The 20,361-nt window shown below is 38.6% G+C and overlaps 1 protein-coding gene across 2 annotated transcripts; it reads left to right on the forward strand.

Annotated features, from left to right (window-relative positions):
* Window positions 1-709: 709 nt before the first annotated feature.
* Window positions 710-18,508, forward strand: SAMD8 (sterile alpha motif domain containing 8). 2 transcript variants are annotated; one of them, XM_032116096.1, is made up of 7 exons: window positions 710-832; window positions 2,040-2,192; window positions 8,526-9,130; window positions 11,033-11,128; window positions 11,828-11,945; window positions 12,745-12,895; window positions 13,781-18,508. In XM_032116096.1, the coding sequence occupies exons 3-7, from the start codon at window positions 8,556-8,558 to the stop codon at window positions 14,083-14,085; spliced, it is 1,245 nt and encodes a 414-aa protein (XP_031971987.1). In that variant the 5' UTR covers window positions 710-832; window positions 2,040-2,192; window positions 8,526-8,555; the 3' UTR covers window positions 14,086-18,508. The 2 variants fall into 2 exon arrangements, with proteins under 2 accessions (XP_031971987.1, XP_031971988.1); XM_032116097.1 differs by lacking the exon at window positions 2,040-2,192.
* Window positions 18,509-20,361: the final 1,853 nt, after the last annotated feature.

Genomic DNA, 20,361 nt, shown 5'->3' on the forward strand with positions numbered 1-20,361 from the left:
TAGATCCTTTTTTTTTTTAAGAACAAAGATCTCAAGGCCACTTTCTCTGAAAAGGCTAGTGTCATTAACTTCAGGGAGGTACGCTGGCACCTCCTTTGTATTTCCACTGAAGCTGCAACTTAAACTTGTCTTGGACTTCATAGTAATTACATCATCAAAAAAACAAATTCTGAATGTTCCTCAAACTGTTGCAAAGGGCTGGCTGCTACCCCAGACAGTTGGTATCCAAAATAATTTTATTTCTGGGGCAATTTGTTTCTAATCTGTGTCCTTCTATCCCCTCCATTTGTATTATTTATAGGTTGTGGAGCTCCCGAAGTTACGGTGCCTTGCTGAAGCTTTCTTAAGTCGTGTGTGCTGTTCACATCTGTGCTTTGGATCCCCGTGGATAAATGACTGAGTGCTGTCAGCCAAGTGCTGACAGCCAGTTTTATTATTTTTCTACAGACATCAGAAAAGAATATGGTGCAACTGAAATGTTTTGTAGTGAGTGCTCGATATGAGGACTGACAGTACGAGGGTTCTGTAAGTTTCCTCTGTTATTTTGTTCTGGCATATGCCCTGAGATGAAGGACGCGGAGCTCTGCCGACCCGTGATTTCAAGCGTCTCCCACAACTCGAAGCCCCTCCTGGCAGGGGCCCCGTCCTTCCGCCCCGTCCCGCCCCTTCCGCCACCGCCCGCCGGCGCTGCCGCCGCCGCTTCCGGACGGGGGATGGGGGGTGGCGGTGGCCGCCGCCGCCGCCGAGGAGAGGCGCGGGCAGAGGGAGGGCGCGGAGGAGCCGCTGCCGCAGCGCCCAGAGCCGGCGCGGCGGCACCGCCATTCGGCGGCAGGTGAGGCGGGGCGGGCTGCGGGGCTTTTCCCGCGGGGGCCGCCCCGCAGGTGGGAGCCCACCGGGTCCCCGTCGCTTTCCCTGCTGCGGCGTGTGCGCGCCCCGGGTGCGGGCGGGTCGCGGGGGGAAAGGGCTGCCCCGCTGCAGAGGCTGTGCGGGAGGAGAACAGCTTCGCCTACCGGGGGGGACGAGCCTCCTGTGCTGTGTTGCCTGCGCTAAAATCCCCTCCGCTGTAATTACCGCGCCCACCTGGCCCGGACACATCTCTGCCGAGAGCGAGCGCCCGGCCCGGGAGCACCAGCTGCGCGCTGGGGCGATGTCGCCGGCGGTGTTCGGGCTGAAGGGGTTAGCCCTTGTGCCCGGCTGTGCTGGTTTCGGGCTGAACTTCGTCAGCCTCGTTAGGAGAGGCGTGTGAAGGTGTGGGGCGGGTGCCGAGCGGGGCCAGGGCTCGCACCGGGGGTCGGGGCCTGCAGGCACCGTGCGGTTTGTTGTGGGGCCCGGGGGCAGAGGGGACCCGTGTGGTGTCTGATTCTCGTGTCAGCCTCCGCAGCAAACAGATCGTTCCTGGAAACGATGCCTTGTGTCAGTCTTATAGTCAGATAACCAAACGGCTGGATCGGATCAAAATCGATATTCAGCGTCTTCCTAATTTTTTCTAAAAAGTTGGTATGTTTTCTGAGGACAAAGCGTTTAGCTTTGAATAAAAATGCTGTTGAGTATGTAGGATTTGATTACTAACAAGGCAACATGGAACAGTGCTGTTACTCGTTTGCATGTGTGTTCTTCGAGTGTCAGGGTTAAGTGGAGGGTTCTGTCTGTGGGAGAGAGGGTTTGTGCGAGTTTAGGGCCTGAGCATGAGAAGGTTGAAACTACTGGAACTGTTACCGACTCAGTCTCTTAAATCTATATTACTGATACATTAGGTGGCCTCGGACCATTCACTTAGTCATTGCTGATTGCTATTAAAAAACCCCTAACTCTTCAAAAAGGTAGTTTTTTTCCAGCTCTCTAATGGAAGAAGAGGCAAATGAGAAGTAGTTTTAATGTTAACATTTGGAATAAGTTGAAGTGGTCTCATGGTTTTGTATTTGAGGCTTCAGTTTGCAAAATTAATTTTATAAAAATTTTACATGTGCAACACTCATTCTGTGTTGTAAGATGACTTGATGGAAGATTCCACTTGGCTAAGGTCTGCTCTGTCTCCACAGAGCTCCCTCGTGCAGCTGGACACCGTGTCTGTGCCACCTCCACAGAGCAGCTGATCATGCTGTGCTCTGGAGTGGCAAGAGCTCAGAAGACATTTCCTGGCATTTAAACGCCCCTCCTGTTTGGTAGGGGGTGCCTCTTGCTGGATATCATAGGTAAGGAAATGCCTGTGTCTTGTTCTTCCTTTTGCTTTCTGTGATGTAGAAGAAAGGTGCAACTAACTTGCAGGATTAGTGTGAAGTGATTTTTATTCCAAGTGAAAGGAATTTGGGAAGTTTTGTAAGTTTTGTTGTGTAGTTATTGCTTAGATGTGAAGGAAATGTTCTGTAGATTTGTAAAGCACAACAATTTTAAGTTATCTTGTTTGCTGTTCTATGTGATACTCTTTTTGCTGGCTGGTTGAGGGTTTATTTTGGTAGGATACTATTAAAAACACAGGTTGGCCTAGCAATTGTAACCTTTCGGGTTCTGTAGTATCACTTTTCTTTGTATAGAGCTTGCCTTTGCAGCTCACTTAGCTGGCTGAGATCCACTAACCATATTACATAATGTATGTACGTTTGATAATCGCATACCTTTTAGAAGTTTTTTATTTCTTACTTACTTTAATGCACCTAAAATGAAGCAGGCTACTAGATTCTCACTAGACCAGAAAGATCAGATTGTAAATGATTGTGGAGAGCAAGATGAAACACAGTTTGCCTTCAGATATTATTCTGGTATTCATTTGGATGGAGAGTTTGTTCGTGTCTTCCCCTATTTCCATTGTAAGATAAGGTGTGGGAAGAAAAAGGGAGAAGGAAACTTTAGTTGTGTTACTCCTAAATTGTATAGGGATAAAGAGTGGTCAACATTCTATTACAGGAGGGATATACTATTACTTGAAACTGGAGGGAAAATACTTAACACCTGATATTTAGCATGTAAAATGTTTGAGAACTTAGATAAATAGTAATGAAATACTATGAATGACATCCTAAGGTAAGTGGTGGAGTACTTGATCAGTTGTTTAAAAATCACTTGTGTGTGCCTTGAATTGTGGCAGTAGGATAAAAATTTGTTTTGTTAGTTGGTTCATAGATTAGGAGTTAGCGTTTACTTGAGTATAATACAACCTGTTTGGCTTAATGAGGTGTAAGAGTCAGGGAGCAGTATGTATTCTGTTCATTTTGATGAAATATGTAACTGTACTTGGTGGTTCTTAAGACAAATATGTGTAGCTTTCAGGACTTTCTGTAGCAGCTGCTGTCAGTCTTGCATGGAGGTGTCTCAACAGAAAGACTCTGCTAAGAATATATGCTAATATTTGATCCACAAGCTGCACTTCAATAAATAATTCTCAAAAAACCCATCTTCCTTGATGGCTTAAAACCTAAGACTAAACTAATGTTACGAGATTTCTTATCTTACTTAACATGCATAGCACTAAGACTTTAGAGTACAGTTAAGCTACTGCTGATCATCTCATGATACCAAAGTTATTAATTAAAACTCAGTGCAAGTTTTACAGCAATATTTATGCATTTGAACTTACTGTATTCTTGCTTCAGGAAAATACTGGGATTTGTCTCATGGTGGGCATTGTGCTGTGTTTGATCAATCTTATATATAGTATGGTAGCTATTGTATTTAAAAACTGTTGAAAAATCATGTATTGTTTTTGCACGTGTTCTTTTTGTCCTTCTGTTCACAAGATACCATATTGTATGTATCTGGTGGCATTTAGAAGGTAAGGACTAAGTCACTGCTATATGGCAGTGAAATCTTTGGTGCTATTTGCTTTAAATAAGCACTGAAGAATTTAGTTTCCAGGAAGAACAGGTGACAAGTTTCCCAAGTAAGTCAGAGTCAGCAGAGTAGCCCAGCCTTGTGCTGCATAACAAGGCAGTGCTGTGTGTTCTTTTTCCAGCAGAGCATTGCTAAGTTGGTGTGTGACAGTAGCCTTATTATTGCAGGCTGGCTCAGCACAAGGTTTTTGTGTAGCTTTTTTGTGCTGGGGAACCAAGGCTACCAGCATGGGCCTTGTCCACATGGGCGAAGTAGCAGCCTTTGCAGGGAACAACTTCTCCCCTGAGGAGGTGTGGGATGTGCTCCTAAGCCAGCAGACCCATCGAAGGGGGGCTGAGTTGGTATGGCCTATATTCAAACTGCAGCTTGAAACCTTCATACACAAATGTAGGTTAAATCACTTGAGACCTGATAGTGCTTCAGAATTCTTCCCAAAATTTCCCTCAAGGATTGTGGGAATTGAACCTAGGGGAAAAAAATCAAGGGACACATCACCAAGGCTCTCCCAGGTACTTGAGGACAGGTGGTAAAGCAGTAATGGTCCTAATAGTTTTTGCATGTGTCTGGAATAAACAAAACCAGTCAGCACTCTGCTAACTGCTGCAGACCTAACTAGGTTGTTTAACCCTTCAGCTGTGACTCTGCTCTAATCAAGTTTGCAGCCTAATGTTACTGTGATACTAATGCTGCTTTTCCTTGGCTAGAGTAGTGATAAGCAGATTCAAGTGTTCACATTTTTACCTCAGTATACTGTCTCAAAGTCTACAAGCTAGGAAGGTTAGGGAATTATTGGTTGACTGGCAGCAATTCAGTAGATGGGAACATGATAGAATCATGGACAGTCATGTTAAAGGAGGTTAATTTTCTCTATTTAAATATACATCTAGGAAATTTTGCTATCAGCTAGGGTATACGCAGCCTCTCCGAGGCATCTTATTTCTTAAAATGCCCCAACCAAATTCTAGAAATGTTCATGGCTCATGAAGTAACATTTTTCTTTTAAAAAAGTAAGTACTTCTACATATGCCTTTGTGTTCATGCTGTTAATTGAAAGGCTGGTGAAAGAAAATGGGACATACAGTATGTGCTGTTGATGATCTTGCTATGTGTTAAGTCACAGTACCGAGAAACTAATCAACTAACTAGCTACCGACATTGCTGATCTCAGGTGAAAAGTGTATTTTGCCCTCTGATGCTTAAGTCTGTGCTTGTTTGTGTTACTCATGTGTGTTATTCATCATTAAATAATGTTACCCATTATTTGGTTTCAGTGATAAAACCAGTAACGTCGAAGGCAAAGTAGTTACCAGAGCTGTTTCCTTTCAGAAGACACATGCAGCTATCTAGGGCACTTTGCCTCTTCTGCTGTATTAATCTTGGGTCGCAGTCTAGTGGCATAAAAGTTATGTAGCATTCTTCAGCTTCAGAAATGAACAGGAGCAGTAGCACACAGGGATCTGTATTGTAGTCCAGGTGTTATGATTATTAGGGAAAGTGCTTTTTACCCTTTAAACCTTTTTACCCTTTAAACCACAAACCTGCAGAGTAGTCTGCAAGGGAAGGTAGTTTCACGGTTTAAATAGGTTGCTTTGTCATTAAAAAATGAATTTAACTGTTGCCGTTGAGATGAAATTAGCTACCTGCTCTGTGTAATGTTTTAAATTTGTATTTTGTGGTCATTTCTTTGTCTTTTGCAGTCGGTTAAGTGTCTTGTTGTTTACAGCATTTAAAAACAGGAGCAGGTCCTATCAGTTGCATGTTGAGGTTAATGTAGACTTTCTCCCAGGTCCAGCCCGTAGTGACCTTTGATGAGTGTGCTCATTCAGTCTTGTAAGGTTACTTTTACTGCACATTTGGTAAGGGTTGATTTTTATTCTGGCAACGCCAGATGAAGGAAGACTAGGCTGCTGTTAGGCTACTTGACTTGTGACAAATGAATGGAATTCACTTAGGTTAGGTACAGTTTCCTGCCTTTGTCCTCAGAAGCTGCTTTGGTTAGAAGACAGTATCAGTAAGTTGAGTGTATTTGTGGTGGTGAGTTTACATTCACTGCTTTTAGAAAAACTCGTGATGATTACTGTGTTATAAAACCCACTGTGATTAACAACTTTTTTTTTCAGTATTTCATCTGTATTTCTGAGTAAAGAAAGCTGGAAGTTCAGATAAGCAACTCAAGTTTGTTTATTTTTACTGGATGTTTTGGATTTAGTATAAGAACAATGTTGATACCACACTCATGTTTTAGTTGTTGCTCTGTGGTGCTGACCCTAAGTCAAGGAGTTTTCGGTTTCCCCTGCTCTGCCAGTGAGGAGGTGCAGAAGAAGCTGGGAGAGAGCACAGCCAGGACAGCTGACCTGAACCTGGCCAAAGGGATATTTCATACCGTGGAATGTCCTGCTTGATATATAAATGGAGGGGGGATTTGGCCAGGAGGGGCTGACCACTGCTGGGGACCTGGTTGGGCAAAGGTCAGCAGGTGCTGAGCAGTTGTAATGTGTGTCACTTGTCTTTCTTGGATGTTGTTCTCTCTCTTTTTGTTATTTCCATTGCTACTATTACTATATTTTACTTTATTACCATTATTAAACTGTTCATATCTGAACCCATTTGGTTTACCTTTTAACAGTTTTCCTCTCCAGCCCACTGCAGGGGGAGCAGGCTGGCGGCAGTGTGGGTGGGAGTGAGCGAGTGGCTAAATGAATCTTCTTGCCATCTGGGATTAAACAGCAACCCTGGAATAAAGTAAAAATATGTAGTACAAAAAAGGTCAATTAACTGATGATTAGTTGAAAATTAAATGTCATAATTTATTTTATTAGCTGTGTGACCAAAATAGTTGTTACAGTTGTTTTTGAGCCTTTGAACGTCTTGAACTTTCAAAAATACTAAGATAACATAAAAATGAGAAAATACCCTTTTATGTGGAGAAGGAAATGTATAGGATGTGTAGGTATTGTAGTAGGTTTGGGTTTTTTTTTTTTTTTTGGTAACTATTTAAATCAAGGTATTAAAGCTTTATTCTTATTGACTGTATATGAAGTATTGAGAAATTTTAGCAATGAATTAAGTACACGTTGTTAATATACAATCAACTCCTGAGAGTCTATCTTCAGAAGTAGCATGCCCTTAATTATTTTAGAAGGGTAAGTGTGATTTGTGTGCTCATTTTTCTTCTAAAATATTCCTTTTGCACTGCTGGGAAATCTCATTTGGCAAATTGAATCTTCTCTGATACAGTGTAAAATAGTTTGTGGTTCTATTAGATGAAAGCCAGAAGAAAAAGTTGAATCCAGTAATTATATTAAGAGCATGATAGGTACTGTACCTCCTTTAAAAAAGAAGCGAGAAGGAAAGAGGTTCTGTTTTGGAAGAACTGTGCCCCTGAAAAAGATGCAGAACTGTGCTGAATATTCATGATGGGTTTGAGTGCCAGTTTACTATAGGCAGAAGCTAAATAATAGATTAAATAGGCTGTTTTCTTGCTTTCATTCTGAAAGCCTTGAATGATGTATGTGGCAGTAGTGTATTGTACTGCCTTGTATTTTCTGAGATTTGGTTGGCATGACTGAAGCATTCTAGTTAATTAGACTGTTTTTCTGAGTACAAAAGAGCTGTGAAATCGTAGCTGTTTCTTAGATGGCTGCTGTACATGTGCCACCAAATATAAATTATGCACAAATCCATTCTCTACTGCTGTGGGTCTTTAACATTGCGTAAACATTTTAGTACTTCACTGGTAGCCTTTCAAAGTTTTGTCGTGCGTTCCACATAATGTCCTGTGGTTAACTTTTTTCCTGGTTGTTGTTCTGGTGACTTGTCACCACCATGTGACTAAAATGTTGCTGAGCTGTCTCTTCTTCCTCCAAGCAATATTCTAGAGTAAGAACACAATTATTGAGAAATCTGTATGAAGAGAATACATCTCTTTTAGTTTTGGTGTATTACTGTGTTATCTACTACCACATCACTTTTAAAAATGCTTTGAAGCTTAAGCTAGTGCTTCATTCCTAGTAATGTTATTTTTGAAAGCTGAATATTTTAAAGGATTCAGAATTCAGTAAGCATATATCTTAATTACTGAGATCAAACAAATATAGAAATGTGATGGTTGTACCATCAACATACAACTAAGATACTTCAGCTCAATACTGTTGCCGATATCTAGACATAGGTTTACTTGGAAGGAGTGGGAGAATGTCCTGTCATCAAAGCTTCAATATATATTTTTTAACTAGTGGGATATGTTGGATTGTATTGAAATGTATTATTTCAGCTTTAATTCAGTTTTGTGTGTTTGCTGGCTATACTTTCTTGCGTAGTTGATGAACTGCAAACAGTGGAAAAGGCTAATGATTAAGCTGATATTTAAACAGAGTAGTATTTGATTTTCATTCCCTAATGTAATTAACAAACCTGGATTTATTTATTTATAACAAAATTAGAAAAGTATATGGGATACATCTAGGGCATATTCTGCTTCTTGGAAACTTTAAATTTCTGTTTAGGAGCAAATGAGATAATTTATTTTTTCTTTGATGAAAATAAAAGCCTTTTTATATTACTTACCTAAGAAATTAGGTCTGGTTTTTAGCTGTTTGTTATGTAAAATGTCTTGGGCTACTAAAATTGCACAAAAGACCCTGGCATTTCAGTAACCTGTGTTAACCTTTCTGGTGTTGTGTCTCTTGGATATGCAACAGGTCAGTGTACTTGGCAGATAAAGGGAGAGGATGGCAGGCAATAACCAGCTTTGCATTCGACGTTGGACTACCAAGAACGTGGCCAAGTGGCTGAAGGAAGAAGGCTTCTGTGAATATGTGGATGTTTTGTGCAACAGACACAGGCTAGATGGAATTACACTGCTGACTCTTACTGAGTATGATTTACGATCCCCTCCTCTGGAAATCAAAATCCTGGGGGACATCAAGAGGCTAATGTTGTCCATACGCAAACTGCAGAAGCAGCATATTGATGTCCTGGAAGAGCTGGGTTACACCAGTGACGGTCACGCTGGCACAGTGTGCCCAGTTGGGTCACTGCAGGGGGCAGATTGGTTTTGTAATGGTGAAGTACCTCGGGACTATGATGGACCAATTACTGACTTGAATGGTGATCAGTATCAATATGCAAATGGAAAAAACAAACATGCCACACGAAGACTGGACCCAGAGTATTGGAAGACAGTTTTAAGTTGTGTGTATGTGTTCATAGTGTTTGGCTTTACATCATTTGTTATGGTGATAGTACACGAGCGAGTACCTGACATGCAAACATATCCACCTCTGCCAGACATATTTCTAGATAGGTAAGAAATTTTCTTTCTAAACAAAATAGTAATGTGATGGTTAAAATATAGGCTGTGTTTTCTTTGTTTTCAAAGTTTCGTATGCTGTAGAAGAAGGTTTCATCTGCTCTAGAAGATGCCTCTGCAAAATAGTAATAAGTCTAGCAAATCCTTCTGCTAAGACTGAAATGTGGATCAGTTAGATCTAGATAACTAGATTTAGTTAACTGAAATCTAAATCAGTTAGTTTTAGGGGAAAATAAATTGAGCTGTTGTTCTACCTAGTTTATATTTAGTTTTAAAGGATTCACAATTCAGTAAGCATGTATCTTAATTACCGAGCTCAAAGAAAGGTAGAAATATGATGGTTGTACCATCAACATACAACTAAGATTATATGTTGTATGTATGAACTAAACTCATTACAACACAGTAATTAGTTAGTCCATCCTTGCATTCTAGTAAAAAGCATGATGGTCAGCTGGCACAGATATGCAGCCATATGCATTTTCTGAAATCCAGTTCCTGCTATGAAGCTTAACATGTCTTGTTATATAAAAATTTTGGACAAAGGAATATTTTGGTCTGTGAGTGAGCAAAGAAGTAGAAAGTGAACAGCATTGGTACTATATTTTTGTTGTTTTCCCACTGTCAGCTTGCTGAACATGGTGTAAGGAAACTGAAGTAGAATGAAAAGACCAGCATCTCTTTTAACAGGGTATTAAACCACTGTTGTGACTTATGCAGTACCTGCTCATTTTTTTAAAGAAAATGTTTCACTTCAGGCAAAGAAGAGACACAATGGCAAAGTCAAATTCTAGTAATTGACTACAGGTTTAATAGAGGATAAATGTTCCCTTTGAGAAAGTGCACTTGCTCCATGGAGAACTTAACTGCCTAGGGAGTTTTAAAAGATATGAGCTAAACTGTTAAAAAGTTGAGCCTTTGTGATCTTTCTGTTCCTGCATTAATTTCCATTTCCATTAATGACTTTCAAGAAGTCAGTAAGACTCTAATCTTTTGATCAAGTGTGCAGAATCCCCCATAAATTTATATATAAACTCAGCAAGGACAGACCACATCCAGCAGAGTGGAAGAGGGGAGAGAGAACAGGAGCTATGGGATTATGGATTTTGTTCCCAGGGTGCTACCATGGTATTCAGTGGGCAGGAGGATGGGGGAGGCCAGAAAGCAGCAGCCCACAAAACAATGAGAGGGGATTACTACAAAGCTCGTGTTTGAGCAGTGCTTTGCTACCCCTTTGTATCAGGGGGAGCACAAAACTATGAGGAGCAGCTTCTCTTTAAATCTGTTGATCTGTATTTTGGTGACTGAAAGTGGAAATTGTTACAGTGCCTTATGTGTGCAAGAAGGTCTTAAATCTTTTGACAGGGAAGGCTGAAAGGTTTGCATGTAGTGATTATCACTGAAAATTTGAAAACAATTTTTATTTTCCCTGATACTTCTCTATGCAGTTCTGCTTCATTGCAAGTATTTAAGATTTTTGGCCTTGAAGTATTTAATTCATTGTGTTGACATAGCATTCTTACAAGCATAAGCAGCATAATTGACATGATGCAAGTTCTTGTCAGAATGAAAAAGGTTGTTGTGAAACAGTGGTAGAGGAACACATCCTGTTAGTAAGTCATGTAAATTAAGAGAATATACTAGGGATTTTCCCTGACTTAGCGAATTCTGTGTAAACATCTGCTGGAAACACATTATTAGGAAGGAGATAATGTAATTGAATATATTTCAGATTCTGTTTCATTCAGTCTAACAAAAGAATTTTTGGCTGTAGTTTATACTATTGTCAGATGATTGCAAATGAACTTCATATGCCCGTATTTTCAATACTGAGACTAGGAAAAAAATTAATTAAGCCTTTGTATTAACTTTCTTGCTTTGTTTTTTTTTTTTTAGCGTCCCCAGGATACCATGGGCTTTTGCTATGACTGAAGTATGTGGTGTAATTCTTTGCTACATTTGGCTCTTGGTTCTTCTGCTTCACAAACACAGGTAGATTTTATAAAATCCAAATTAACTGGTCCTTTGATGCAGAGAAAAGACCATAACAAGAATTTATGATGATTGTTTAAGAATTTCCATTCAGTAAGAATCTTGTCAACTCCTAGTATATCTCTGTTAATTTGGATTAGGGAGGATTTAATCAAGAATGATGGCTTGTGAATCTTTCAAAGGAGTCATCTGAACTTAACATTCCTACCATATTTATAAGTCATTTCCTTTGGAACACAGGTATTTCAGAGAGTTTTCAGTATATTATACACACATACCGTAACAGTTTTGTATATAAGAAAGTGCTATGAGAATGAATTTCCACAGGATGTCTGAGCCAGCCTGGCAGTTTGCTTTCAGTGAGGGATAGAAAATGCTTTTGCTTTCATGCATATTTTAAGTTAAATTTTCACTGGTTCATTGATTTTTATCAATTTGCCAGCAGAAGGCATGAGTGCCAAAGCTAGCACAAGAGTAGCTTCAGAGGTGGAGATGTACCTTTTGGTGACAGTCAGCTTGCTACAGTGTCTCACCCTGTCATGTGGAACCATATTTTTACAGTACTACTTAATTTAGAAAAAAAAAAAAGTGTTGTGAAACTTGCAGTAATGATGACAGGACTTAATGGGATTAAGGTGGGGTGAAGTGAAATGTTTTTATCATAACTTCCCTGATCTCAGCTCCTGTGTACTTTCCCAGATCTATACTTCTGCGCAGGCTGTGCAGCCTCATGGGGACAGTATTTCTATTACGTTGCATTACAATGTTTGTTACCTCACTCTCGGTGCCAGGCCAGCACTTGCAGTGTACTGGAAAGGTAAAACTTCAAATGCTTTCAATTATTTTTCCTGTTTCCTTTTGTAAAAAAATACTTAAGATGTGATTAAGATTGTTGGGACCATGGTGTTAGATGTGTGTTTTTTAAGAACATTGTGTTTTGTCTCCTGTTTCCTTGCCCTTGCCTTAATTATCATATGCAGGCAAACATCCCTAGGGGTCTTAGAAGCACTTGCAGCTTTGGAGAGTATATGGTTATTTGGTGAAGGGTGTTCAGAGTGTTTCACACTGTAAACCAGAGAGTGTACATCAAAGAGGTGTGCACTTAAGCTACTGACTTCATGAAGAATGACTGAAAGGGAATGAATTGCTTCGTTGTCTTGTTGGTTGTGTGGTTTTGAAAAAACCCCAACAAACTATTACTGTTTCACCCCTTCTCATAAGGGATATTCATTAGAACATGGGATTTTATGGTTTCATCCTAATTTTTAGTTAGGAGAGGTTTGCGCTGAACAAATGGAAAGCTTGACAATGACACATTTGGGAGGCTGAAAACATTGAAAAAAAAGATGTCAGGCTCTGTGGATAAATCACTTGGAACAAAATACCTGCTCTAAATTCCAGTATTCATCAGAGGTATGATGAATACAATTAGTGATTGCAGTTACTAATGTGACTCATTGCCACACTGAAATCCAAAGGTGTGCTAACCTGCATTTTAATAAAAGACACAACATGATAAATGGTATTAAACACAGTGCAATACAGCTAACTTTAAGGACATACTGTTTGGGCAGTGGAATTGGAACTTAATAAAGGTTAATGTCACTGTTTTTCAGTTGTATGGCAATGTTTGGGCAAAACTCCAGCGGGCATTTGCAATATGGAGTGGCTTTGGAATGACTCTGACTGGAGTACACACGTGTGGAGATTATATGTTCAGTGGTCACACTGTCGTCCTGACCATGCTCAACTTCTTTGTCACAGAATGTAAGTACAGAGTGTCAATACTCAAATGTCCTTAAGAACGTGTACAGCCAGCGGTGCTGTAAACACTTGAATGTCCTTAAGTATTAAGAATATCTGCTCCTTGACCTCCTCAAGTTCAAAGTGTAACATTTAAGCAAACAAATACAAATTCAGATTGCTGTGCTCTTTCTCAGGTTTGTGACAGTCAAGTCACAGGCAGGAAAGGAGCACCACCTCCTTGAATGGGGGGATGAATAAGGCACTTTTCAATGAACGTGTGAGCCAAGAAATTAGAAAGGCTTTATGGCTTGCTACTGGGAGAATACTTGGGAAGATACTTCAGATTGTCTGTTACTATTCCCTTGCGTAGGTATCTGCCACTGCCTCCTGTCACCCAAAATACCTGGCGAGGTTTCTGTACGTTTAGTATAACCCATAAAGCCAAACACCAAACCCCTTAATGAGTGAGAATATATGAAACAGTACTACCCTTCTGTAGACACCAACAGTGATTTGATACATATTATAGCAAGCAAAGATAATTAGTTTGAGTTCAACTATGATGGAATGACTGCAATAACAGTAATATAGCTTCCATTACATCTTCCTCCTTATAACATAGATAAAGCATGATTTTCATTAGAAGAAGTTGGTTGAATAAAGAATTCTGCATTTAAGGATGCTCTTGTTAATCCAGAAATGCATTTGTAAATGAAGTCACAAAGTGATAGACATATATAACTTGTGTGGTTGTTTTTGTTGGATTTATTGGACCTGTATACAGTATTTCTGAATGAAGAGAGCAACTTCATCTCATTTTTGGATGAAAAGCCTGTATAAAAACTTGGAATGTCTAGGCCTGATTTTTGAGACATTCAAGGTCAATCACTTTCTGTTTTCTCCTAGATACGCCAAGGAGCTGGAACTTCTTGCACACCTTGTCCTGGGTCCTGAATCTCTTTGGAATCTTCTTCATTTTGGCTGCACATGAACATTATTCTATAGATGTCTTCATTGCCTTTTACATCACTACAAGACTCTTTTTGTATTACCATACGTTGGCTAATACTAGAGCATATCAACAGAGTAGGAGAGCAAGGATATGGTTTCCAATGTTTTCTTTTTTTGAATGCAATGTTAATGGTACTGTTCCCAATGAGTATTGCTGGCCCTTTTCAAAACCTACTATACTAAAAAGATTAATTGGTTGAAGACTATGGGGGTCACTTCAGATTTTTATGAAGCGTTATGACTAAGATCCTAAAAGGCTAGCTATAAGGAGGAGGTCAAGTAACATTTTTCATTCTGTGATCTCCTTGCCTTGTTTCTTAGATTCTTAGCCATAAAATGGGGTTCCCATACTTTACAGGGATGTGTTTTGTTTTCTCTTTGTGAAAATAGAAAACAATGCAGGGATGGGTAAAGGCTATCAGGAAGCATGAATATAAACCAGAATACTGCTACCCTTGGTAAGGTTCTGTGTGAATGTTTATGGAACATTAACATCAAATATGTTTTTGTATTGAATATAATACACCCTTTACAGGTCCAGATCATCTCTGTTACCCGAGTGCCAGCCTTTACATATACTGATGAAAAAATTAGAACTTTATGAAGCCTTTCTTTTAAAACAGTCATAAATGTAATTTTCAAAACAAACTGTGTATATTTAAAGATTGAGGAGGTCTGCGTCGTAATGAAGAAAGCAGTATAGCTCCTTGCTGAGAGGGTCTCTTAACTGTTAAATTACAGGTCTTGACAGTATAAATGGTCTGCATACAGGTTGCCAAAAATGAAAGTCTGCCTTATGGCTGTGCAGTGATGATAATTTTTTCATGAGAACTTATTTAGTCTAGTCTGTCAGTTGTCTATATGGTTGTTCTAGCACTTGAAAGTTTTCCCTTTTGTGTTTAAATGAGTTAAAGTAAGTGGAACATCCACTGAAAGTAAACGTAGCTTTAGTGAGTTTTAAAGCCACAAAGTAACTTTTGTGTGGTCTTAATTGCTTTATACCCAAACCCATGCATGCTTTTCAGGAGCAGTTCTTTAACATTGGAAAAACAGAACAGTTGTCTTTGTGTATCTTACTGTCCTGCAAATGGATGGGAAAAATGCATGTAGTAACTCTTTCAGGAATAGTAATAATAGTGAGTGTTGGAAATAGTGCTCATGTTGATGTATGTTTTAGCACTCTGGTGTCAACAATATGGTGAATATCTCTGGATATATATATATGCACAGGATGTTAGTTTATATATATAAACACACACAGTGTATGTTTTTCTAACAACTATGAAAACTAATGTTCTTATATTAAGTTGCTTATTTACTACACTGAAAGATAAAAGTACCATAAACAGTTGAGTTTTGCTTGTTGAAAAAAACCAAACCACAACCCACAACAAAACATCCCCAAAAACCTCAAACCAGCACTCCAAGTCCATGATGCATAAGCAAGGATTGGTGATCTCTTAGGCAGTGGATTGTAAGGGGACAATACTAATGTTGTCTGTAGAGACTTGAAATTGGATTTGTGCTAAATCAAAACTGATAGATAGAGGGTACAAAATGAAAAAAAAATTGTATAGACCTTTTAATTTGATTATTGCAATTTCAGAATAGGTAAGATGTGCAAAAGGAAGTGTAAGTCAGCTTTAGAAAGTTACACAAAGCATTTTTCCATCTTGGTACAAGCTGACTTAATGGGCACAATGTACTTGTGTGTGCACAGAAATGAATCCATTTGGAGTTTGCAAGGTTTCGTGTTTGGAGGCTTGTAACCTACTGTGGGCTACTCCTTGCTGTGCTGTGTTCCTTTTATAAACCTTGATTGTACAAGCTTGACTACCTTACACTCTTCGTAATACATTACTTTTGTAACTTAATTTAGCTCCTATTCCGCAGAGGAATTATACAGCTTGGAATATCTGCCAACTCTGTTGAGCACATGTACACTGTACTATTCCAGAGGTTTTTATATTTGTAACATTCCAATTTTTAAGCAAAATTGCAGGTTTAATACTATATTGTTCAATCTACCATAGCCTGATGGCTTTTGCCATCCAAATTAGGGGAGTATGCTTACACTAACAAAAAAAGGAGAAAATATTCTGGAAGATTTCAAGACTTGCCATTTGCTGCTCTTAACTTTCTGATTTCAGAAAGGCAATTTGAACATTCCTCTTGAGAGTTTATAATGAAAGAGCTCTATTTGTTAATTTATATTTGCCTTTGCAATGCACACAGTTATGAATGCTATTTTTCTAAACTCTAGGAAGCATCTGTTCTCAGGATGTGAGGGATTGTAATCTGAGTTATATGGAGAGGTATGCAATTCAACTTGCAAAGATGTTGATTCTGAAAGTAACCCTTTGAGTAGTAACTGGCATAACTGCATCTAAACTGAAATATTATTTTACAACTTAGATATGCAGGAGAATTTTCAAGTACAGCCCAGTGTAACAATGTTTACATAAACTAAAGCTATCATTTCAATATTATTATTTTTTGTAATGAAGTTCATATACTTTGAAACGTAAAGATTCTTTGTTCTTATTTAATTTTTCAAATTCTGTTAAGTAAATTGCTTTAAATCAGTCTTGCTTATAATTTTTTTTTTAAAGAAGCTTGTTCTTTTGTGCTGTTTCCCTTGATGCTAGGTGTCCAAGTCCAGGATAAGTAATATAAAAAGGTTGGTTTTGGTAGCGTTGGAGTGGGTTAAAACATTGTCAGGATAATTGTCCTCTGCTGTTTTGGAAGTTCGTTTTGTCTGTCTGTAAACATGCAAGAGGAAAGCTTGAAATTGATAGAAGACAGAAAAATCTGATCTTGCTTGCAAAAGAGCACAGGTCAGTCTGTAAAGCTGGGAATGTAAGCTTTATTGTTAATTAGATGGAAACAAGTTGCAAGTAACTGATAGCCTTAACATTTTGTACTGCCTTTTGAAAGAGTCAGTGCTTTAAAAGCATTTTGCTGCTTCTGTTGCTGACAAGCACTTTTAAGTAAAGACAGCAGAGCACCATTGGGCCTTGGATTTAATGCTTGGTATGTTCAGGGATGTCTTCCTGTATGTTCACACACCAGTCTTTTTGCTCTCCTTTAACAGGTTGCACCTCTTTTGTGCTAAGTTGTCTCTGTGGTCTGTGTGAGTGCCCACATAATCTGAATTCGGAGTAATGAATGAATTGCTGTGTAATGCCAGCAAGTGCAAGTGTCTTAACAACATTAGTACTACAAAGTGCACAGACGAATCAAGTTGCAAAGTCTGAAATTAATAACTGTATATACAAAAGAAGGGGAGGGTCACTTTTTTTTGCTAGCTTAGCAATTTTAGTAATATTTGAGACTTGGCAATAGGGTTGAGCTCTTCCTTATTACTTTGGGGATCTGTACGCACATACCTGCAAGTGATAAACACACAGGCTCTTCCCCCATCCCTTTTCTTTGTTTTTTTTGTACCTTATGATACAGTTTCTTATGATAGCTTTCTTTGCCTTTAGTTTTTAACTTTTGAAAGATCCCTTAAGTGGGTTATGAATTACACCACAGAATTAGACCTTCATAGATGTGTTTTTTAACACATTCTGATTACACTGACAAAAACTTAGGAAAGGATCTTTAAGCAAGGTTCCTCCAATTCAGCTTGAACAATGCTAATAGAAAGCTTCCATATAGGCAGATAATCTTCATGTCCTGTGGCAAACATGACAACACTTACACAAAGTGTCAGTACAGAAATGTAGATAGGCCTGAAGTATTTAAATGTCCAAGACTAGCAAGAGTTGGAACTCATAAATGCACTGCTTGACGTGTATGCTTAACTTCAAGCAAATTACTAAATAGTCTTGACTTCAGTGAGTGTTAACATTTTAGTTTAAACATTTTTTTGGATAACGCCAGGTGCGTACTGTGTGTGGTATACTGCTACAGTAATGGGAATAGGTAATGTCACTTTATTTTTGGTTTTCTCTGATGTCTCCCCCTCCATCTACTGTAGAAAAAACATTCCAATAGAATTTCAAAGAAATTGCTACTTAACTGGATTCTGAGAGAAGAAATCTGTAAAAAACCACAATACTCTAAATAAAACCTTGATAGTTACCTGCTTTAAGAAGCAAGGTTAAATAGTTAAATGATTGGGGAAAAAAGTTATTTTTGATGCAAGCCTGTTAAATAAGGTCATTTAAAATTACTGAAACCCTCCAAAGAGGATAAAAACAGAGGTTCCTATAATCTTTCATGTACAGCTGTGTCTCATGTAGTGCCAAAAAGTTTAAGAGGAAAGAGTTGAACTCGGACACCAGTACACACCTTTTGCAGCAATTAATGCCTCCTTGTTTTTTAACCACTGCTTGCATGCTTAGTGATATACTTGTCCATTATTATTTAGCTCGTTTTCTGCTGTATGAAAGCCCACTTGGTTTTCAAGCATCAGTCATGGAAAAAAACCCCAAACAGTAGGTTTTATGGACCTGGAGTGTAACAAAAATAACTTAAACCAACTAGGATAGTTTTTCATCCTGTCCATGTTGTTCCTACTGCAGAGTTAGGGAGAATTTGCAGTAATCTACAGACAATACTGATTTTTTTTTTTTAATAACCTAGGGTACCTTTAAAAAAATCTGACCTGTAACTGAAAAAACCACCACAGTCTTGTCAAGATGGAAGTATACTTGACAGAAGTCCTAGCAGTGAGACAGCTTACCCTCTGAATTATTTTGTGCATGTAGACTTCAACAATAAGGGTTAATTGATAGACCACTGATTTATAAAATTACTATTTCTGATCTATCAAGTTGACAAGTCCACCTTGTCACTATCCTAATTGAAACAGTATTCCTGGGGGAAAAAAGTCCTTTAGAGTGAATCTACTGATGTCTTGTTCATTATATGAAGAAAAACAGCAAAAAACCCCTCACAGCTCCTCAAACGCTACGGTATTGTGAACACTGAACCTTCCACGTAGCAGTATCCTGCAGACTTACCTGTTGTATCCTAACAAATTTGCAGTGAGTATTATGTATATAATTCAGTGACATGCACATTTTAAAAGCCAATTTCTAATAGATGTGTAAGAAGTTAAGGTGATAAATGTGGAGCACAACAACCTGACTGTGTAGTTAGAAAGACTAACTGTAACTTAGTTTTGCTCTTCCAATTCAGTTTTGTCAAAAAAGGAGAAATTTTGTCAAGTTTGAGAAACCACAAACTGCATTGTACATGGTACTTAACGTAATAAGGACGTCAAAGGGTTTTCACACTGAAGTTACTTCAGTTTTGTTCTGAGAAAATAGTGTTATCTAATGGCTAGAAAGTATGCCAGTGAAGTTTAGAGTACTGTAAATAAGTAAATATTATTTTGATTCTAAACTCAGATTGAATTAATATATTGTTTTATATCTTTGTTGTGTTAAACATATTTAAAAACACTAAAATAAAATATTTGAAAGATGACAAATGCTTAATTTATTTTATATGCAAAATGATGGCTCATTGTCTGTTAGCACTGTGACTGTGAAAGTATTCCTAAGCATAGGTGTGATGGTGTTATGAGATCTTCCTTCAGTGTGGAAGTAAGTAATGCTGACAAAATATAATTGGCACATCCTGTGGGACTCTGTTACAGGTATGTGCATATACTTCATTTCTGGAGGAATAACTGTTCTGGGTGATGTAGGAATTACAGGTTTACAGCTGTGGTCTTAAGTCTGCAGCTACCTGTAAGGGGTTTGCATTTTCTTTTGGCACCGATCTGTGACAGATTCTGGTAAAATTACTGGTTTTCAGTAATTAGAAAATTACTGAAAAATTGGAACAGGGAAACAGTTGCCAAATACGAAATTCCTGTTGCTGTCAAAATTGTAGTGAAGTTTGATACTAGGATAGGATAGGCACTTGCTGGACTGTTCATAGAAATCATTTGACTTGCACAAAATATTGACAGCCAATTTGGTAACAGTTTTGGTTTTTTCTAGTAGTGTCATTAGTTTATCAAAAAGTTCAAATTCTAATGCCTAGTATACCACAGCATGCGAGGTCAATTTGAAAGAGATAGGGAATGCTTTTCAAACAAGGATTCATCATTCATTTTAAATATAAAAAACCAATTCACTGTTTTTCCCCCTCACTCTGCTAGATGAAGTCATCAAAACTGAATCTGTGTCTCTTGATCACAGATAGATTCTCATGTACTCTAATTGGAGGCTAATAGTCCTAAAAAGAATGGGGCAGAAAGGAAGAGGAGACAAGAGCAGGCAGCAAGTTTGCTTTTCTTACAGTAACACTGAAGAAGGGTCTTCAGGGAACAGCAATTCATTTCACAAATATTGTGAGGGAGAGTGGAGAATGAAACTTGTGGGGAGTACCAAAAAATATTCAAGAGGTGACTGTCCACTAAGGAATCTCTGATATGTGAATGGAAGCACTGGAAAGGGGCTGATAGAATTAATCTGCAATTTTTCTGGGTTCTGCAACTTCATGTAAAGTCT

This window comes from Corvus moneduloides, chromosome 8 (assembly GCF_009650955.1).
Source record: "Corvus moneduloides isolate bCorMon1 chromosome 8, bCorMon1.pri, whole genome shotgun sequence".
In the NCBI taxonomy this organism is placed as follows: Eukaryota; Metazoa; Chordata; class Aves; order Passeriformes; family Corvidae; genus Corvus; species Corvus moneduloides.

Excerpts from the sequence above, each read along its gene's own strand:
- SAMD8 (XM_032116096.1), top strand. The coding sequence starts at position 8,556 with ATGGCAGGCAATAACCAGCTTTGCATTCGACGTTGGACTACCAAGAAC. Across the intron at positions 11,129-11,827 it reads CTTCTGCTTCACAAACACAG|ATCTATACTTCTGCGCAGGC; the intron begins GTAGATTTTATA and ends GTACTTTCCCAG. Across the intron at positions 11,946-12,744 it reads ACTTGCAGTGTACTGGAAAG|TTGTATGGCAATGTTTGGGC; the intron begins GTAAAACTTCAA and ends ACTGTTTTTCAG.